The following is a 13,369-nucleotide window of genomic DNA, read 5'->3' on the forward strand; positions in this document are numbered from 1 at the left end:
TCACACGGCATGGACCCTGGTGCCAAGGTCACCATGCTATCGCCCCTTTCCCTCGCAGGCTCACCTCTGCTGTCCTCCCCGCTCGTTCTTTGCAACGGGAGGGGGCGTCGCTTAGCTACATCCCGCTTCCTCTCATTGCTGGCTGTGGACAGGGGGTGGAGCCTAGTGTCGCCCTTTTCCTGCCCCCTCCCATTGCAAAGAACGAGCGGGGAGGAGAGCAGAAGTAAGTCTGCAAGTGGGGAGGAGAGCAGAGGGGGGGAGTTTAGCAGCCATGCTGCTAAACTCCCTCCCACCTCCTGACACTGTCATGGGCTCCCATAGGAGCCCATGCAGCGGCCGACATATTCCGGCCCAAAACATATTTTCAGGACACCCCTGGTGCTATATTGGACTGGCCGGGCACTTTTACGTCTCAGGAATATGGCCATGTGATCTGATACATTGGAATCCAATGCATCAGATCACAGCGTATATTAGCTGGCCGTGAAAACGGCTCGTGGGAATAAAGCTTTAATCAGTGAAGCTTCTGTGTGACCCAAACCTGCGCTCCTTAAGCTGTTTAGTTTTGAAGAGCCTCCATTCTGGATAAACCAGTATGGTCAGGTGATTTCACCTGTGCTTAATCCTGGTGGCTCCATTCCCTCGGTAGATGATATAAAGACCAGATATCAAATTCCACAATGAGCTTCCATACAGGGTTTTCATTTAAAACACCCTTTGCTGCCCAGGTTCTACGGCAAACCCTGTTTACGTGCCCTTTCATTGGTGTCCTTGGGTCCTGATGGACTATTATCTAGAATATATATATACATCCATGCTCAAGGCAAACTCCGAAAGCTGACTTCCCTGTACTAGCTAAGTAAATAGAGTTGATTTCCCACTCCAAACTCTGATGCCCGGAGGGAGATGATGGGAGGTCATCTACTATGAAGAATACATTGATTCCATTTTACATATTACATCAATGTTACCTAACTTTGCTCAGATTGCTTCATATGGATAGATCCCAATCCGCACAGTGTCATTGGTGCCCGACCAGACGGGCATGGCACTGTTCTTATATTTATTTATACTGGACTTGGTCATACAGGTCTTGTTAGGTGTCCTTGATGAGGAGGTCTGGTCACACTAGGAGAAAATGTTCCTTATGGCCCATGAAGGCAGTAGCGGTTCGGTGGACTTGATCCGCTCACTCAAATGGAAACACTTGATTAACGATCCTCAATTGTATGAGAGGAGAGCGTGTCAGAATAAACTTCTGCAGGGAGCGCGGTGCTCTTCTCCTCCTCTTACGCTTTTTAACTCCTCCTTTCTGCAGAACTTTTTCTTTTTTATAATTTTTCCATCCCCACTTTCAACAATTCTTATTTTTTCAGTGACATAACTACATGAGGGCTTGTATTTCTTAGTAGTACCATTTAATGTACCATATAGTGTATTGGAAAATGTTTACAAATTTCTAAGTGGAGCGAAATGGAAAGAGAAAGCAATTGCGCAATTTATTTTTGGAAAGGAGTTTTTACAACGTTCACAATGCAGTAAAAATGTGTTGTTTTTATTTTGTGCATCAGTAGGATTACGGCAATACAAAACCTATATAGTTTTATGTAGAGCTGCCTAAATAAAAATAAAGTACCTTTTTTTTTTTTTTTTTAAATTGCTTGGGTCACCATGTTCTGACCCTCATAATTATCTTATTTTTTCATTGATAGAGCTGTGTGAGGGCTTGTTTTTTGCGGGTCAACCTGTAGTTTTTATTGTTACCATTTTGAGGTACATACAAGTTTAGAAGTTCTTGATCCCTTTTTTTTTTCTTTTCAATTTTTTTACTTGGAGACCCGATAACCAATAAAAGTGCGATTCTGGCAATGTTTTTTTTTTCTGATGGTATTTACCATGTGGGTTTGGTAATATGATATTTTAGTAAACTGGATTTTTACAGACTAGTAGAGATGAGCGAGTATACTCGCTAAGGCACATTACGGTACTCGAGCGAGTAGTGCCTTAGCCGAGTATCTCCCCACTCATCTCTAGAGATTCGGGGGCCGGCGGGGGGCGGAGAGCGGCAGGGGAGAACGGGGGAGATCTCTCTTCCCCCCCCCCGCTCCCCCCTGCTCCCCGCCACAACTCGCCTGTCACCAGCGCCGGCCCCGAATCTTTACAGACGAACGGGGAGATACTCAGCTAAGGCACTACTCGCTCGAGTAATGTGCCTTAGCGAGTATACTCGCGCATCACTATAGACTAGCGATACCATTTTTTTTTATTAATGCAATCACTGGGAAAAGGTTTTTTTTTTTTTTTTTGTTTGTTATTTTCCTTTTTTTAATATTTTTTATAATTAAAAATCTTTATTCTACTTTCTCCTTTTTTTAAAACCTACATGGAGGACTTGAATTTATGATCCTAATATTGTATTATACTGACACGACATGTCTTCAGAAGGTTCCCATGACACCGAGATGGCCCCCACAATCTCATCCAACAGTGCCTTTTAAATGGCTAACACCCAGTGATGCCCAGTGTTGTTATGGGGTATTTGTAGTTATGTACTCTGATGTATTTGTTAACTTGTATAAATTTTATATTAAAGAAATGGATAAAAATAAATCAGAAGGGTACAGGGAACACAATAATAGACAACGGTGAGGTAGAGACGTGTTATCTGTAGGATACAAATCACTGAAAGGGGAAATAAATCACAGAAACCAGCCATATACTTAGGCCTCCTGCAAATGGGCAGAAATTCTGCGGCGGGATTTCCCGCAGAATTTCCGCCCCTGGATGCCTGCATAGGATTGCATTACAGCACGCAATTCTATGCAGATGGCCGCGGTTTGTCTGCGGGAAATCCGCGGAGCAAACAAACCGTGGCATGTTCTATTTCTGTGCGGGCCGGCACATGAAAGAGCCGAAGCTGCGGGAGCGGGTGAGTTTTCGCAGCCGGATCCGACCTGGCGGTCTGCAGGCGGCTTTACTGGTATAAGAGGGCAGGTAAAAACACCACATCCCAAACATGTAGGGATGTGTAAATGCACCTTTTCGCATACAAAAACATCACAGCGGCCATGTACTTGCCAATGTACTAATACATGTGGGCAGGTAGAAGCACCACATGCAGACAGCCTAATTGATATATAATAATAATCTGTATTTATCAAGCGCCAACATATTCCGCAGCGCTTAAAAGACAGGGGGAACAGAAACAAAACCACGGTTACAAGTAGTAATCCATTGATGGAGACAGTAGGGGTGAGGGGCCTGCTCCAACGAGCTTACATACTACAAATAATGGGGTGATACAGAAGGTAAAGGGGCTGGAGATGTGCACGGTATGGGGGGGTGGAGAGTGAGGGATGCTATACACATAGACAACGGTCAGGCTGTATAGTGGCTGAATCAGTATGACTGCAGGGGTTGATGGCAGCTAGCAGGGGTTGCAGTAAGAAGGACAGAAAGCATGTTATCAGGGGGAAGTACTCTTGTATCAGTATATCAGTAAGTATATGGCCACTTGCAGTGATTTTCCATCCGTGGGATAGTATTATGACCTCAGTAGCCCTGAGTCTTTCTGCTCCAGCTGCCAGCAGTTGTATAGCTGGATGTTCAGGGTGCAGATTTCCAAGTTGATTGCTTCCTGGCATTGTGTCAGTTCTTGTCAAAGTCCTCTCTCTTGTCTAGGGACAGGTAATTAGCCCAAGTTTGATTCCCTGGTCAAATATTACAACATAAGTAAGAATGGTTTTTCATCTGGAGTATAGGAAACCTGGCTGACAACTAAAATCCCATCACAGAAGCCGAATAACGTACACTGAATGACCACTCTACTAGAGGCCCCATCTAATGTGCGTTGGACCTCCTTTGGCCTTCAGTGCTCATTGAACCATAGATGCCACGAAGTGATGAAATCTTTCTACAGGAATACTGGCCCATGCGGACAGGAAGCGTCTTGCAGTTGCCACAGATTGGATACATGTGCCGACTGATTGTGTACCGCCTGTTCTTCACAATGATTCTTGACCTCCTTCTCTGACCCCTTTTGGAATGAGCTGTTTACATCCGTAGGATGTTTTTCCTCAATCACGTCGTTCTTGCTATACTCTCAACATTGTTGCACAAGAAAACCGCACTTTTCTTGCTATTTTTTTACACTTTTTATTTTTAGCAAACTTTGGGGAAATAACACCTTGTCTTGAATTTTTCTGCGAACTGTTCTAAAACCCATAAGTTGAGATTGCTGTAGAAAGTAGTTAAGGGGTGTTCCTGTGTTATAAAGGAATGAGATATCACAAAGATTTGGACCTCACTTATTATCAGCAGTGGGGGTCTAAACTGACTGGGCCCCCAAAGATCCCCAGAGTGAAGGCGCTACAGAGTTAGTTTAGCACGGTGTCTCTGTCTGGGTTTTCCCTGCACACCTGGCTGTACAGGTAATTGCAGCATGGCACTTGAAAGGGGTCATGCTGCATCTCCCTGCACCGCTGTGGGGGCCTGGAGTGTGCTATTGTGCAGGGGAAACCGGTGAACAGGAACAAGGTTGGGGGGAGAACATACAAACTCCATGCAGAAGTTGTCCTTGGTTAGATTCAGACCCAAGAACCTAATGCTATAAGGCAACAGCGCTAATCACTGAGCCACCGTACGTATGAACACATCGATTTTTATAACCCTAACTTGAAAATGTGCTTTGTATCTCTTCTATCCTCTATGTACTCCACTACAGGTCGCTCAGACTCTTCTCTTTGCTTTTATTTTTAAGGCAATTCATGGTTCCTGTAAATTCCTCCACTTCTTCACAAGAAGAAAACGCTTCTTAGCCGCGAGCCTGATCAATTTCACCACTCAGCACGTGTCCATGCGACTGGCCTGGGTCCTACAAAACATTCCGGAGGTAAAGAAGAATAAGAAAGGAATTGTTTAGACTAATGCAGCATAGCCTCATGAAACCTGCAAATAACCTGCAGGACTATTTGGTATAATGGCCGCATAAGCCTGCATTATAGTGTGCACCCGGCCTTATCAGCCTCATGATTCCACATGGCATGCAGATAGAACCCTGGAAGGGAACATAGGCTTTACTTAAACCAGGTCTTTGTTTGACATGGTTTCTGTTCCTCTTGTAGGACAGATTAGCGTAGATGGGACCAACCGGCTGGGTATGTACTAAAACGCAGTGTGAACGAAGCTTAATACAGTCACAACCTCAGGACTGAGAGCCAACATTGTTCACAGGTTTTTGCAGTTATTTAGCAAAGTCCATAATTTTTGGTGAGAGAGATGTTGGAACTTCCGGTCAGAGGTTCCATCACAGACCCGGCACAGAATACCGGAAGAAGAAGTATTGCATGCAGCGCTTTTCCTTCCAGTAAAATGCTGGGTAGCTGAGCGGAAACCGAACTGACCACATTATAGTCAATTGGGTCCGTTCGGTTCAATCCTAAGACAGAGCCGTTCAGCCCTTTCCTGCTCCCTGAAAGAAGCAATCTATATGGGGGGATCTCGGCAGCAGGACTCTCTCCTATCAGTACTTCTGTCAGAAGGTTTTAAAATGTTTAGTTACCCTTGAATTACTGTAATTCTGAGATGTTCTCCTTTGTATGCAATCTATCGTTAAAAATGACCTAACTTCTGCGCAGCTCTCATTAAATAACCATATGGAAAACGGACAAGCCCACTAATGATCTTAATTTATATTTGTGGAGTTTAATGGGAACTGTATGGATCTCTATGCAGTGAGCGCCCCCTAGTGGTAATTTTATATCACATTAGTAGAGAGAAACCCCCTCAGGGATGCAATAACTACAACATGCTGCAATTTTGAAGACTTTCTGTTCCACTGATTGGCATTGTCTTGATTGAGTTATGTCCTCTTCAACCCTTCTTCAGGTAGCCCAAGCGGCTGAAGAGGGTAATTGCTGTTTTGGTACCATTGACACATGGCTGCTGTATAAGCTTACAAATGGTAAGTGCTGCCTAAGTGTAAAGTATGCAGAATTTTAGCTGTAGATGCCATAACCTCAAATAGTCTCTACACTAGGAATCTTATCAGATGCTTCTCATTGATTACTTGCAGTACTTACATTTAAGTCTACCAGCTGTAATAAGATTTACACCATATTTTGGTCCAACTTTAAAATTCTACAGAAGGGGTGAGCTTTGTCCCTCGCATATTGTCAGTAGTGGATCTGTGTTATCTGTTCAGTCTTTATATGGTACAGGCGATGGCTTTCATTGGAATCCTGCCTGTGATGAAAAGGGTCCGCTTAGGATGTGTCCACACTGCATTGTGAATTCCATTCTTCTATCCTGTCATAGGAACAAAAAATGCAATTAAAGGGGTCGTCCCAAGTAAAAAAAAATTATTTTTTTAAATGGTTAGACATTTGATAAAATAAAAAATCAGTATGTACTTCTCCTCTGCCCCTGGGAAAGAGTGGAGCAGCTGTGGTAAAGAACCTGCTGTCAGGGCAGGCTGGAAGTCAGGTGACCAATGCTGCCAATCTGTGGCGAAGCGTCCCATTATGAACTCCTGGCATCATGGTGCCCAGGATGTGAGTGCTGATGACAGGAGAACAGGAAATGATGCTGCAGCCTCTGATTGGCTACAGCAGTCACCTGACTTCCACCCTGCGTTGACGGCGGACTCTTTACCCAGTGCTGCTGCGATGTTCCTTTGGGGAAGAGGAGAGGTAAGTACCATTATTTTTTTTTATTTTTTTTATTTTTTTTTTTTATCACATGCCTGGCCATTTAAAAAATATTTTTATATTCTGACATCCCCTTTAAAGCTGCGAGGGATACGTCACATGATGGGGTCCGTCAGGTTCTAATGTTTTAATTGTCTAGCCAGCAATAATAGCACAGCTTGCTTCACAATTTGTTTTCATCCAATATGATAGAATCTGTGAACGTAGCTCCCCACATTGTTTTGTGAACCAAGCCATATTTTCAGGCTTTGTGCCTAGTGTGATAACTCCAGTATTTCATGATTACTCCATTTATAGATGATGAGATAGAAAATTTGGCAAAATACTTCACAAAGAATGTTTAGCATTAACGCTTGATAGAAAACCGTAGGTCATTTTCTAATCATTTTCTTTAACCCGTACATTTACATCCTGCAGCATTGGGGTATGTATGAAGGAAGATCGCACGGTGATCTCTTGTCATGCAACGCTGGCGGTGTAGCTGATCGAAGCTGTTAACCCTTTAAATGCCGCCATCAATTCTGACAGTGGTATTTAAATCCCCCCGTACGTCCCCCCGCAATGAGATCGCAGGGAGCCAAGTGGGTGTCATGGCAGCCCGGGGCCTTCTGAAAGAATACCTGCCCGAAAGCAGCATGATGTAATGCTATGGCATTACATCATACTGAAGGAACGATCAAAGCGTCGCTAGTTGTGATCCCCTCTGGGGATTAAGAAAAATAAATAAGATCAATAAAGTTTTGCCATTTTTTTTTTCTCTTTTTTTAAAAGGTAATAAAAGTTTTTAAAAAAAGCCTTTTGCCATATTTATAAAAAAAAAAAAAAAATCGAAATAATAAAACAAAAATACATATTTGGTATCACTGTGTCCTTAAGGCCTCCTGCACATGGGCGGATTTGCATTGTGGAGTCCGCAGTGGGCTAGGACATGCTATGACAAATCACGATTTCATCTCCACGAGCGGTAATCGATTGCAATTTTCCACTTCCAGAGAAGAAATCGCAGCATGCTGCGATTCTGTGCGGGCTACGCACAGACGACTTCCATTAAAGTTAACGGAAGCCGTTCGTCCCGCGGCACTTCCACAGTGAGTACTGTGGAAGACCCTGGCCGGGTACGCAGGAGTTGCCATACTTTTGCAAAGAAAATCCCACATTACAGCTCTCCTGACTTTTTACATCCAATTACGGACAACCAAGGAGTCGGCATGAACACGGCTCTCCTGACCTTCTACATCCAAGAGCAGGCGGCCGGTGGGCCAGCATCCACTGTGGAGAACAAAGCGGTGCAGAGCATGGGTCCTACTATTCTGGAGAAGGTCAAGATGGAATCTTTTTTTCATTTCCTCTTTTGCCTTTCTCTCCTGTTCTTCTCCCCCTTTGAGGATTGAGTCTGTCTCTACTCTCAGCTCCTACAGAAATCAGTTGTCCTCAGTAAGCATGACTTAGACTACCTGGCAGTAGTTACAATCGTTCCATTCTGTTTTCAGTAGGGCGTACCTGTTAACGGGCAAGGGTTTCACACTCCCTAATTTGTACCAAACTACTAAATTTGCAGACGCGATCTTGACAATCGGCTACCGGTAGACCTTACGCTTACCTGCGGCACTGGCTGATCACGCCACCTCTTCTTTTTTTTTCACCCCTTGGGTACGGCTCTAGAACGTCCCAAGGTCTTGCTGTGTCCCCCACTAACACCGACGAGAAACAGGATTTTTGTTACTTACCGTAAAATCTCTTTCCCGTCATGTTAATTGGGGAGCACAGCACCCACCTAGTAGTTTATTTCTTGCTAGCATTGATGGTGTTCCCTTAAAAAGGGATCCTCAATATGGCCTGGTTTTTACTTAGAACTATTTTTTTATGGTTGTGGTCTGCATTGATTGACTTCTTGTGTTAAGTTGTTTTTGCCTACTGCTTATGTACAAACTGATTTAGCTCCGTGCCTGCAGGAGGGGTATAGCTGGTAGGAGGGGCTCACTCTTTCTTTGCTTAGTGTCGCCTCCTAGTGGCAGCAGTATACCCAAGGTCTAGCTGTCACTCCCGATGAACATGAGGAGAAAGCAATTTTCTGTTAAGTAACAAAAATCCTATTTTCTCTCCCATTTCAGGCTCTGTGTATGCAACAGACTATTCGAATGCAAGTAGTACTGCAATTTTCGACCCTTACTTGGTAAGTGGCTACAACACATGAATGAGAAGATTGAATATTGCAATTGTTATGAAACCTAATCAGAAGGAGATATCAAAATTGGTGTAAAGGAAAGATCTGCAATAAAAAGCACACATTGTGTGTACCTGCTTGCAATATATAAAGGTCATTTGGTATTGCTGCAGCGGACCTGGGAAGGCTGGGTATTCAGCAATGTCAGCGCTGAATAGAAGGATTAACTATGGCTGCCGGCTGCCGTCCGCTCTGCTGACCAGTGGAGTGTGTGAAGGTAATGGGACTTCTAGAAGTCCAGGCGTTCTTACCTTGCTTGGACTTCTGGATGTGAGCTAACTGATCTCCAATACCTTCACATAACGGAAAGGTGGCAGAGTTCACATGGCGACCAGTCTGGTTGCTGCTGTCCTTTTCCGAAGGATCTCTGAAAAATGAGAGCAAGAATCTGGTTTTCGTGGGCAACTACTTCATGTTTTTCTTTGCACCAGTTTTGATACATCTCCCCCAGTGTATGCAAAAAAACGTTTGCTGTTGACCACAACAATAATTTGTATGCGTTCAGTTCTATAGAATACAGTTAAAAATAATTAGAGAATTTTTACCCAAAATATAATATTAGTATAATGAAGGGGTTGTACCAGGATCACAAGCTGTTCCCCATCCACAGGGTTGTGCAGTCCATGTTTGCAAGAAATCCATCTGGTTTGAATTTCCAGCGGTTGTCGGGTCGTAGAAGCGTGCGAGCTAGTAATGTGATCGCATTCACTAACATTAAAGGGGTTGTACCAGAATTACAACAGGATAGAGGATACCTTGTTGATCGTTGGGATCTCCTCTTTTTGAATGCTAAGAATGAGGGTCCCGTGTCCCCCGTCCACCCCACTGTGCCATCACAGTGAGGAGGAGGAGAATGAACAGTTGTTGCTCTATTCATTTTCAATAACACTGCAGAGATAGCTAAGCGGCAAGTGCTGGGGTACTTGCACCAATGCCCATTTAAATTAATGGAACGCCGACCGTGCATGCTCGGCCAGCACTCTATTCATTGTGATGTCACTGTGGGTGGGAGAAGTATATCCACAGTGGTGAGAAGAGGGGGACACAATACCCACTTTTTTGTGATCGGTGGGGGTCTCAGCAAGTTATCCCCTATTCTGTGGACAGGGATGTAATACTGGTACCCTTGTAAGATGCAATATAGCAGAGCTCCCATGTAGCCTTATTCATTAGATTGATAAGGTGCCGCGGTATCATTTCACGTAACTGATCCGTCACCTTCTGTTCTAGATGACCTGGAGCTCCTTCCTCTCCTCATTGCTGTCCATTCCTCTCTCTATATTTCCTCCCGTGGAGGACACTAGGTAACAACATTATTCAGGTTTCTTTCGTCAACTTCTTATCTGTGGATGATATCTAACCTGAGATTGTTTTTCCCCACCTCTTTAGTCACAACTTTGGAGAAGTGGATCCTAGCATATTTGGAGTTCCAATAGCTATTCGGGCCTTGGTGAGTAGAGTCCTACTTCATGCTATAAAGAAGAGAAGTCCCAACTGAGTCCTGTGGCTAGTGTTACATTTTCACAGGTCGCAGACCAACAGGCTGCGGTGTTTGGCCAGTGCTGTTTCGATGTGGGGGACGTTAAATTAACCATGGGAAGTGGAACATTCATGACCATCAATACTGGGATCAATCTGCACACTTCTATAGCAGGTATGGGAGCAAGGATGCTTGGAAGACAGATCTGAATCAAATTCTACAATCTAGCATAACAGTTCTAGTCCTCTTATATGAAAATGTATACATTGTATATTTTTCTGTAAGGTCTCTACCCTCTAGTTGGTTGGAAGATTGGCAGTGAGCTGGTGTGTTTAGCAGAGGGTAATGCCTCCGATACAGGGACCGCCATCAAGTGGGCACAAGAGCTGAGTAAGTGCTAAGAAACTCTTCAGAATAGTTATAAACCAAAGGATTTACAGACGTAGATCACTTGACATTATAGAAAGTCATTATGAAATAGTCTAGATGGTGGTGGAAGTCACAGGGATATGGATTTTACTCCTTGATAATAAGTAACATTCTCCATTCTGAAGATCTTTTCACAGATTTTGCTGACACAGAGTTAATGGCCAGAAATATCCCAGACTGTGAGGGGCTTTACTTTGTACCATCCTTTACCGGCCTGCAGGTAAGTGGAGGCAATGGAAAGACTAGCATTAGACCACTGGAGTATACGGCTGTGGGCATTGGCTAGTATGTGCATGCTATGTGTTATTGCCCCATTCACACACAGAGTAATGATTCAGGTGCAATAATGAAAATGGTAAATACGCTGCAAATTATGAAATCCACAGCATGTTTATTATTGACACAGATCAGCTCTGTTGATACAATGGGACTATTCTTCTGCTGACTAGTCCGCAACAGAATCTGAATTCCAAATGCGAATATCTGCTGTGGATAAACTAATATTAAAAGTCCACGGATGATTTGCCTATGAAAAACTTGTGCCGTGTAAACATGGCCTTAAATATCAGTGGACATCCTATCACAACTAACTACTCTGCCGCTAATCATAGTGCACCTGTCATCAGAAAGATGATGGATGTTTTACTTAACCCTTTCCAATCAATGTCGGGCCTGCCCCGACATCATCATTTCCCTCCACAGCTCCGATGTCGGGACAGGCCCGACACTGCAGTGCAGGAGTGCATCTGCACCCGATCATCAGACACATTGGGTGCAGATACACTCCTGCACTGGTCCTCATCGAGGACACCTGAGGAGAAGGCAGAAAGAGTTTTTAAACCTTTCTGCCTTCTCCTTTACACATTACATAGCGCTCAATTAGCGCTATGTAATGCACGGAGATTCTGCCCGGCGATCATGTCACCGCCGGTTGTCACCTGACCCCAGCTGTCACATGATCGCCAGGCCGCGAGAATGCAGAAGTACTACTTCCGCATTCCACCCGGCGATCATGTGATGGCTGGGTGCCACCTGACCCCAGCTGTCACGTGATCACCGAGCCGGGAGGCCGACGGTGTTGTGACCATCGGCACCCTCCTAAACTCTTTCAGATCAGGAGGGTGAAGGAAGAATTTATTTTTTCTCATCCATTCTCCCCAGCTCCAATTTATTTGGAGCTGTGGAGAATGGATGATAAAAAGTAAATGGATTGGAAAGGGTTAAAAACCCTAAGGCTGGCTTCACATGGAGCTGATTTCAAGCGGAATGTCTGCAGCGGGAATTCCACTGCAGATCAGCCGCGGAGTGCCTGCCTCCAAAACTATGGGTTTCATTGTGAATTCCTGTGCAGAATTCACCTTTTACATTGAAAGGGGGTGAATTCCACAGTGGAGACGGCCATAAAATTGACATGCCATGAATTTGAATTCCGCGCCGCAAGTCACTTTCCGCATGGGCTTTGTGCGGTTTATTTCCGCAGCTTGTGGACGAGATTTTCAAAATCTTGTCCACTTTACTGCTACTGTAAATGCAGCAGAATTTCCATTTGGACGGTTCTTGTGGCAATTCCACTCCGTGTGAACTCCTACCCCTTTACAATTATCCCTCCAAGAAAAATGTTTTGCTAAATACAACCAGTTAAAAAAAATGAATAAACCCTCAATTACCTACTTGTACATTGACCAACTCTCCACAGGAGTCAGGCACAGACTTCTGCTTTATGTCCCCGCCAGCCATCTACATTCTCAGAATGTGAGCGCTCACTTGTTATCGCGAGATCTTGCTTTCTGGTTAAAAGACACAATTTCCACAATGACTCGAAGAGCTCACTGTCTGAGATTGGAGAGGGCCACAGAGACGCTGTAAGGACGTGGCTGATGTCTGGAGGACATTAGCTGGAAGCTCGTTTTATTTTATTTTTTAATCTGTTCTTTAGTAAAATGTTTCTTTTGGAGGGACTATTGAGACTTTAAGACACACTTCATGGGCCTCATTTATAAAAAACTGAAACAAAAATTGTCTAGGTTACGCACAGCAACCAATCAGAGCTAAGCTTTCATTTCTTTAATTTTTTTTTCAAAATGAAAGCTGTCCTGTGATTGGTTGCTGTGAACAGTAAAGACTTTTTTTCCCCTTCTTTTAGACGTTTTTAATAACGAAGGCCCTTTTGAGTTTCTGGTGATGGGTGCAATTTTAAATTGAATTACAAGATTTCTACACTATTTATTATCATAAAGAAGTTTTTTATACATCGTATGTTAGGCTGAAATGAGGTAAAAGCTAATTTCCTAATTTAGGGGGGGGGGAAAATCCTTCCCATCTCCAATCTGGCAATGTTCTCATCATGAGCCCCAGACCTCTTTTGATGCACCCCATGATCCTATTTGCCTTGGCAGCAGCTGCCTGACTCTGGTTGCTCCAGTCAAGCTTACAGTTAACTAAAATCCCCAAGTCCTTTTCCATGTCAGTGTTTGCAATTTAGTGCGTAATGGTGACATGTATTTCCTCTGCCCATGTGCAGAACCATAC

General features: G+C 43.9%; 1 protein-coding gene across 1 annotated transcript in view; it reads left to right on the plus strand.

Annotated features, from left to right (window-relative positions):
• The window catches only part of GK5 (glycerol kinase 5), a 37,969-nt gene that overhangs the window by 8,397 nt on the left and 16,203 nt on the right, over positions 1-13,369 (plus strand). The window contains exons 5-12 of the mRNA XM_066598141.1: positions 4,760-4,891; positions 5,887-5,962; positions 8,819-8,880; positions 10,162-10,235; positions 10,321-10,381; positions 10,459-10,585; positions 10,697-10,801; positions 10,966-11,060. Coding sequence (XP_066454238.1) covers positions 4,760-4,891; positions 5,887-5,962; positions 8,819-8,880; positions 10,162-10,235; positions 10,321-10,381; positions 10,459-10,585; positions 10,697-10,801; positions 10,966-11,060 — 732 coding nt within the window. The remainder of the gene's footprint in view (positions 1-4,759; positions 4,892-5,886; positions 5,963-8,818; positions 8,881-10,161; positions 10,236-10,320; positions 10,382-10,458; positions 10,586-10,696; positions 10,802-10,965; positions 11,061-13,369) is intronic.

This window comes from Eleutherodactylus coqui, chromosome 1 (genome assembly GCF_035609145.1).
Source record: "Eleutherodactylus coqui strain aEleCoq1 chromosome 1, aEleCoq1.hap1, whole genome shotgun sequence".
Lineage (NCBI taxonomy): Eukaryota > Metazoa > Chordata > Amphibia > Anura > Eleutherodactylidae > Eleutherodactylus > Eleutherodactylus coqui.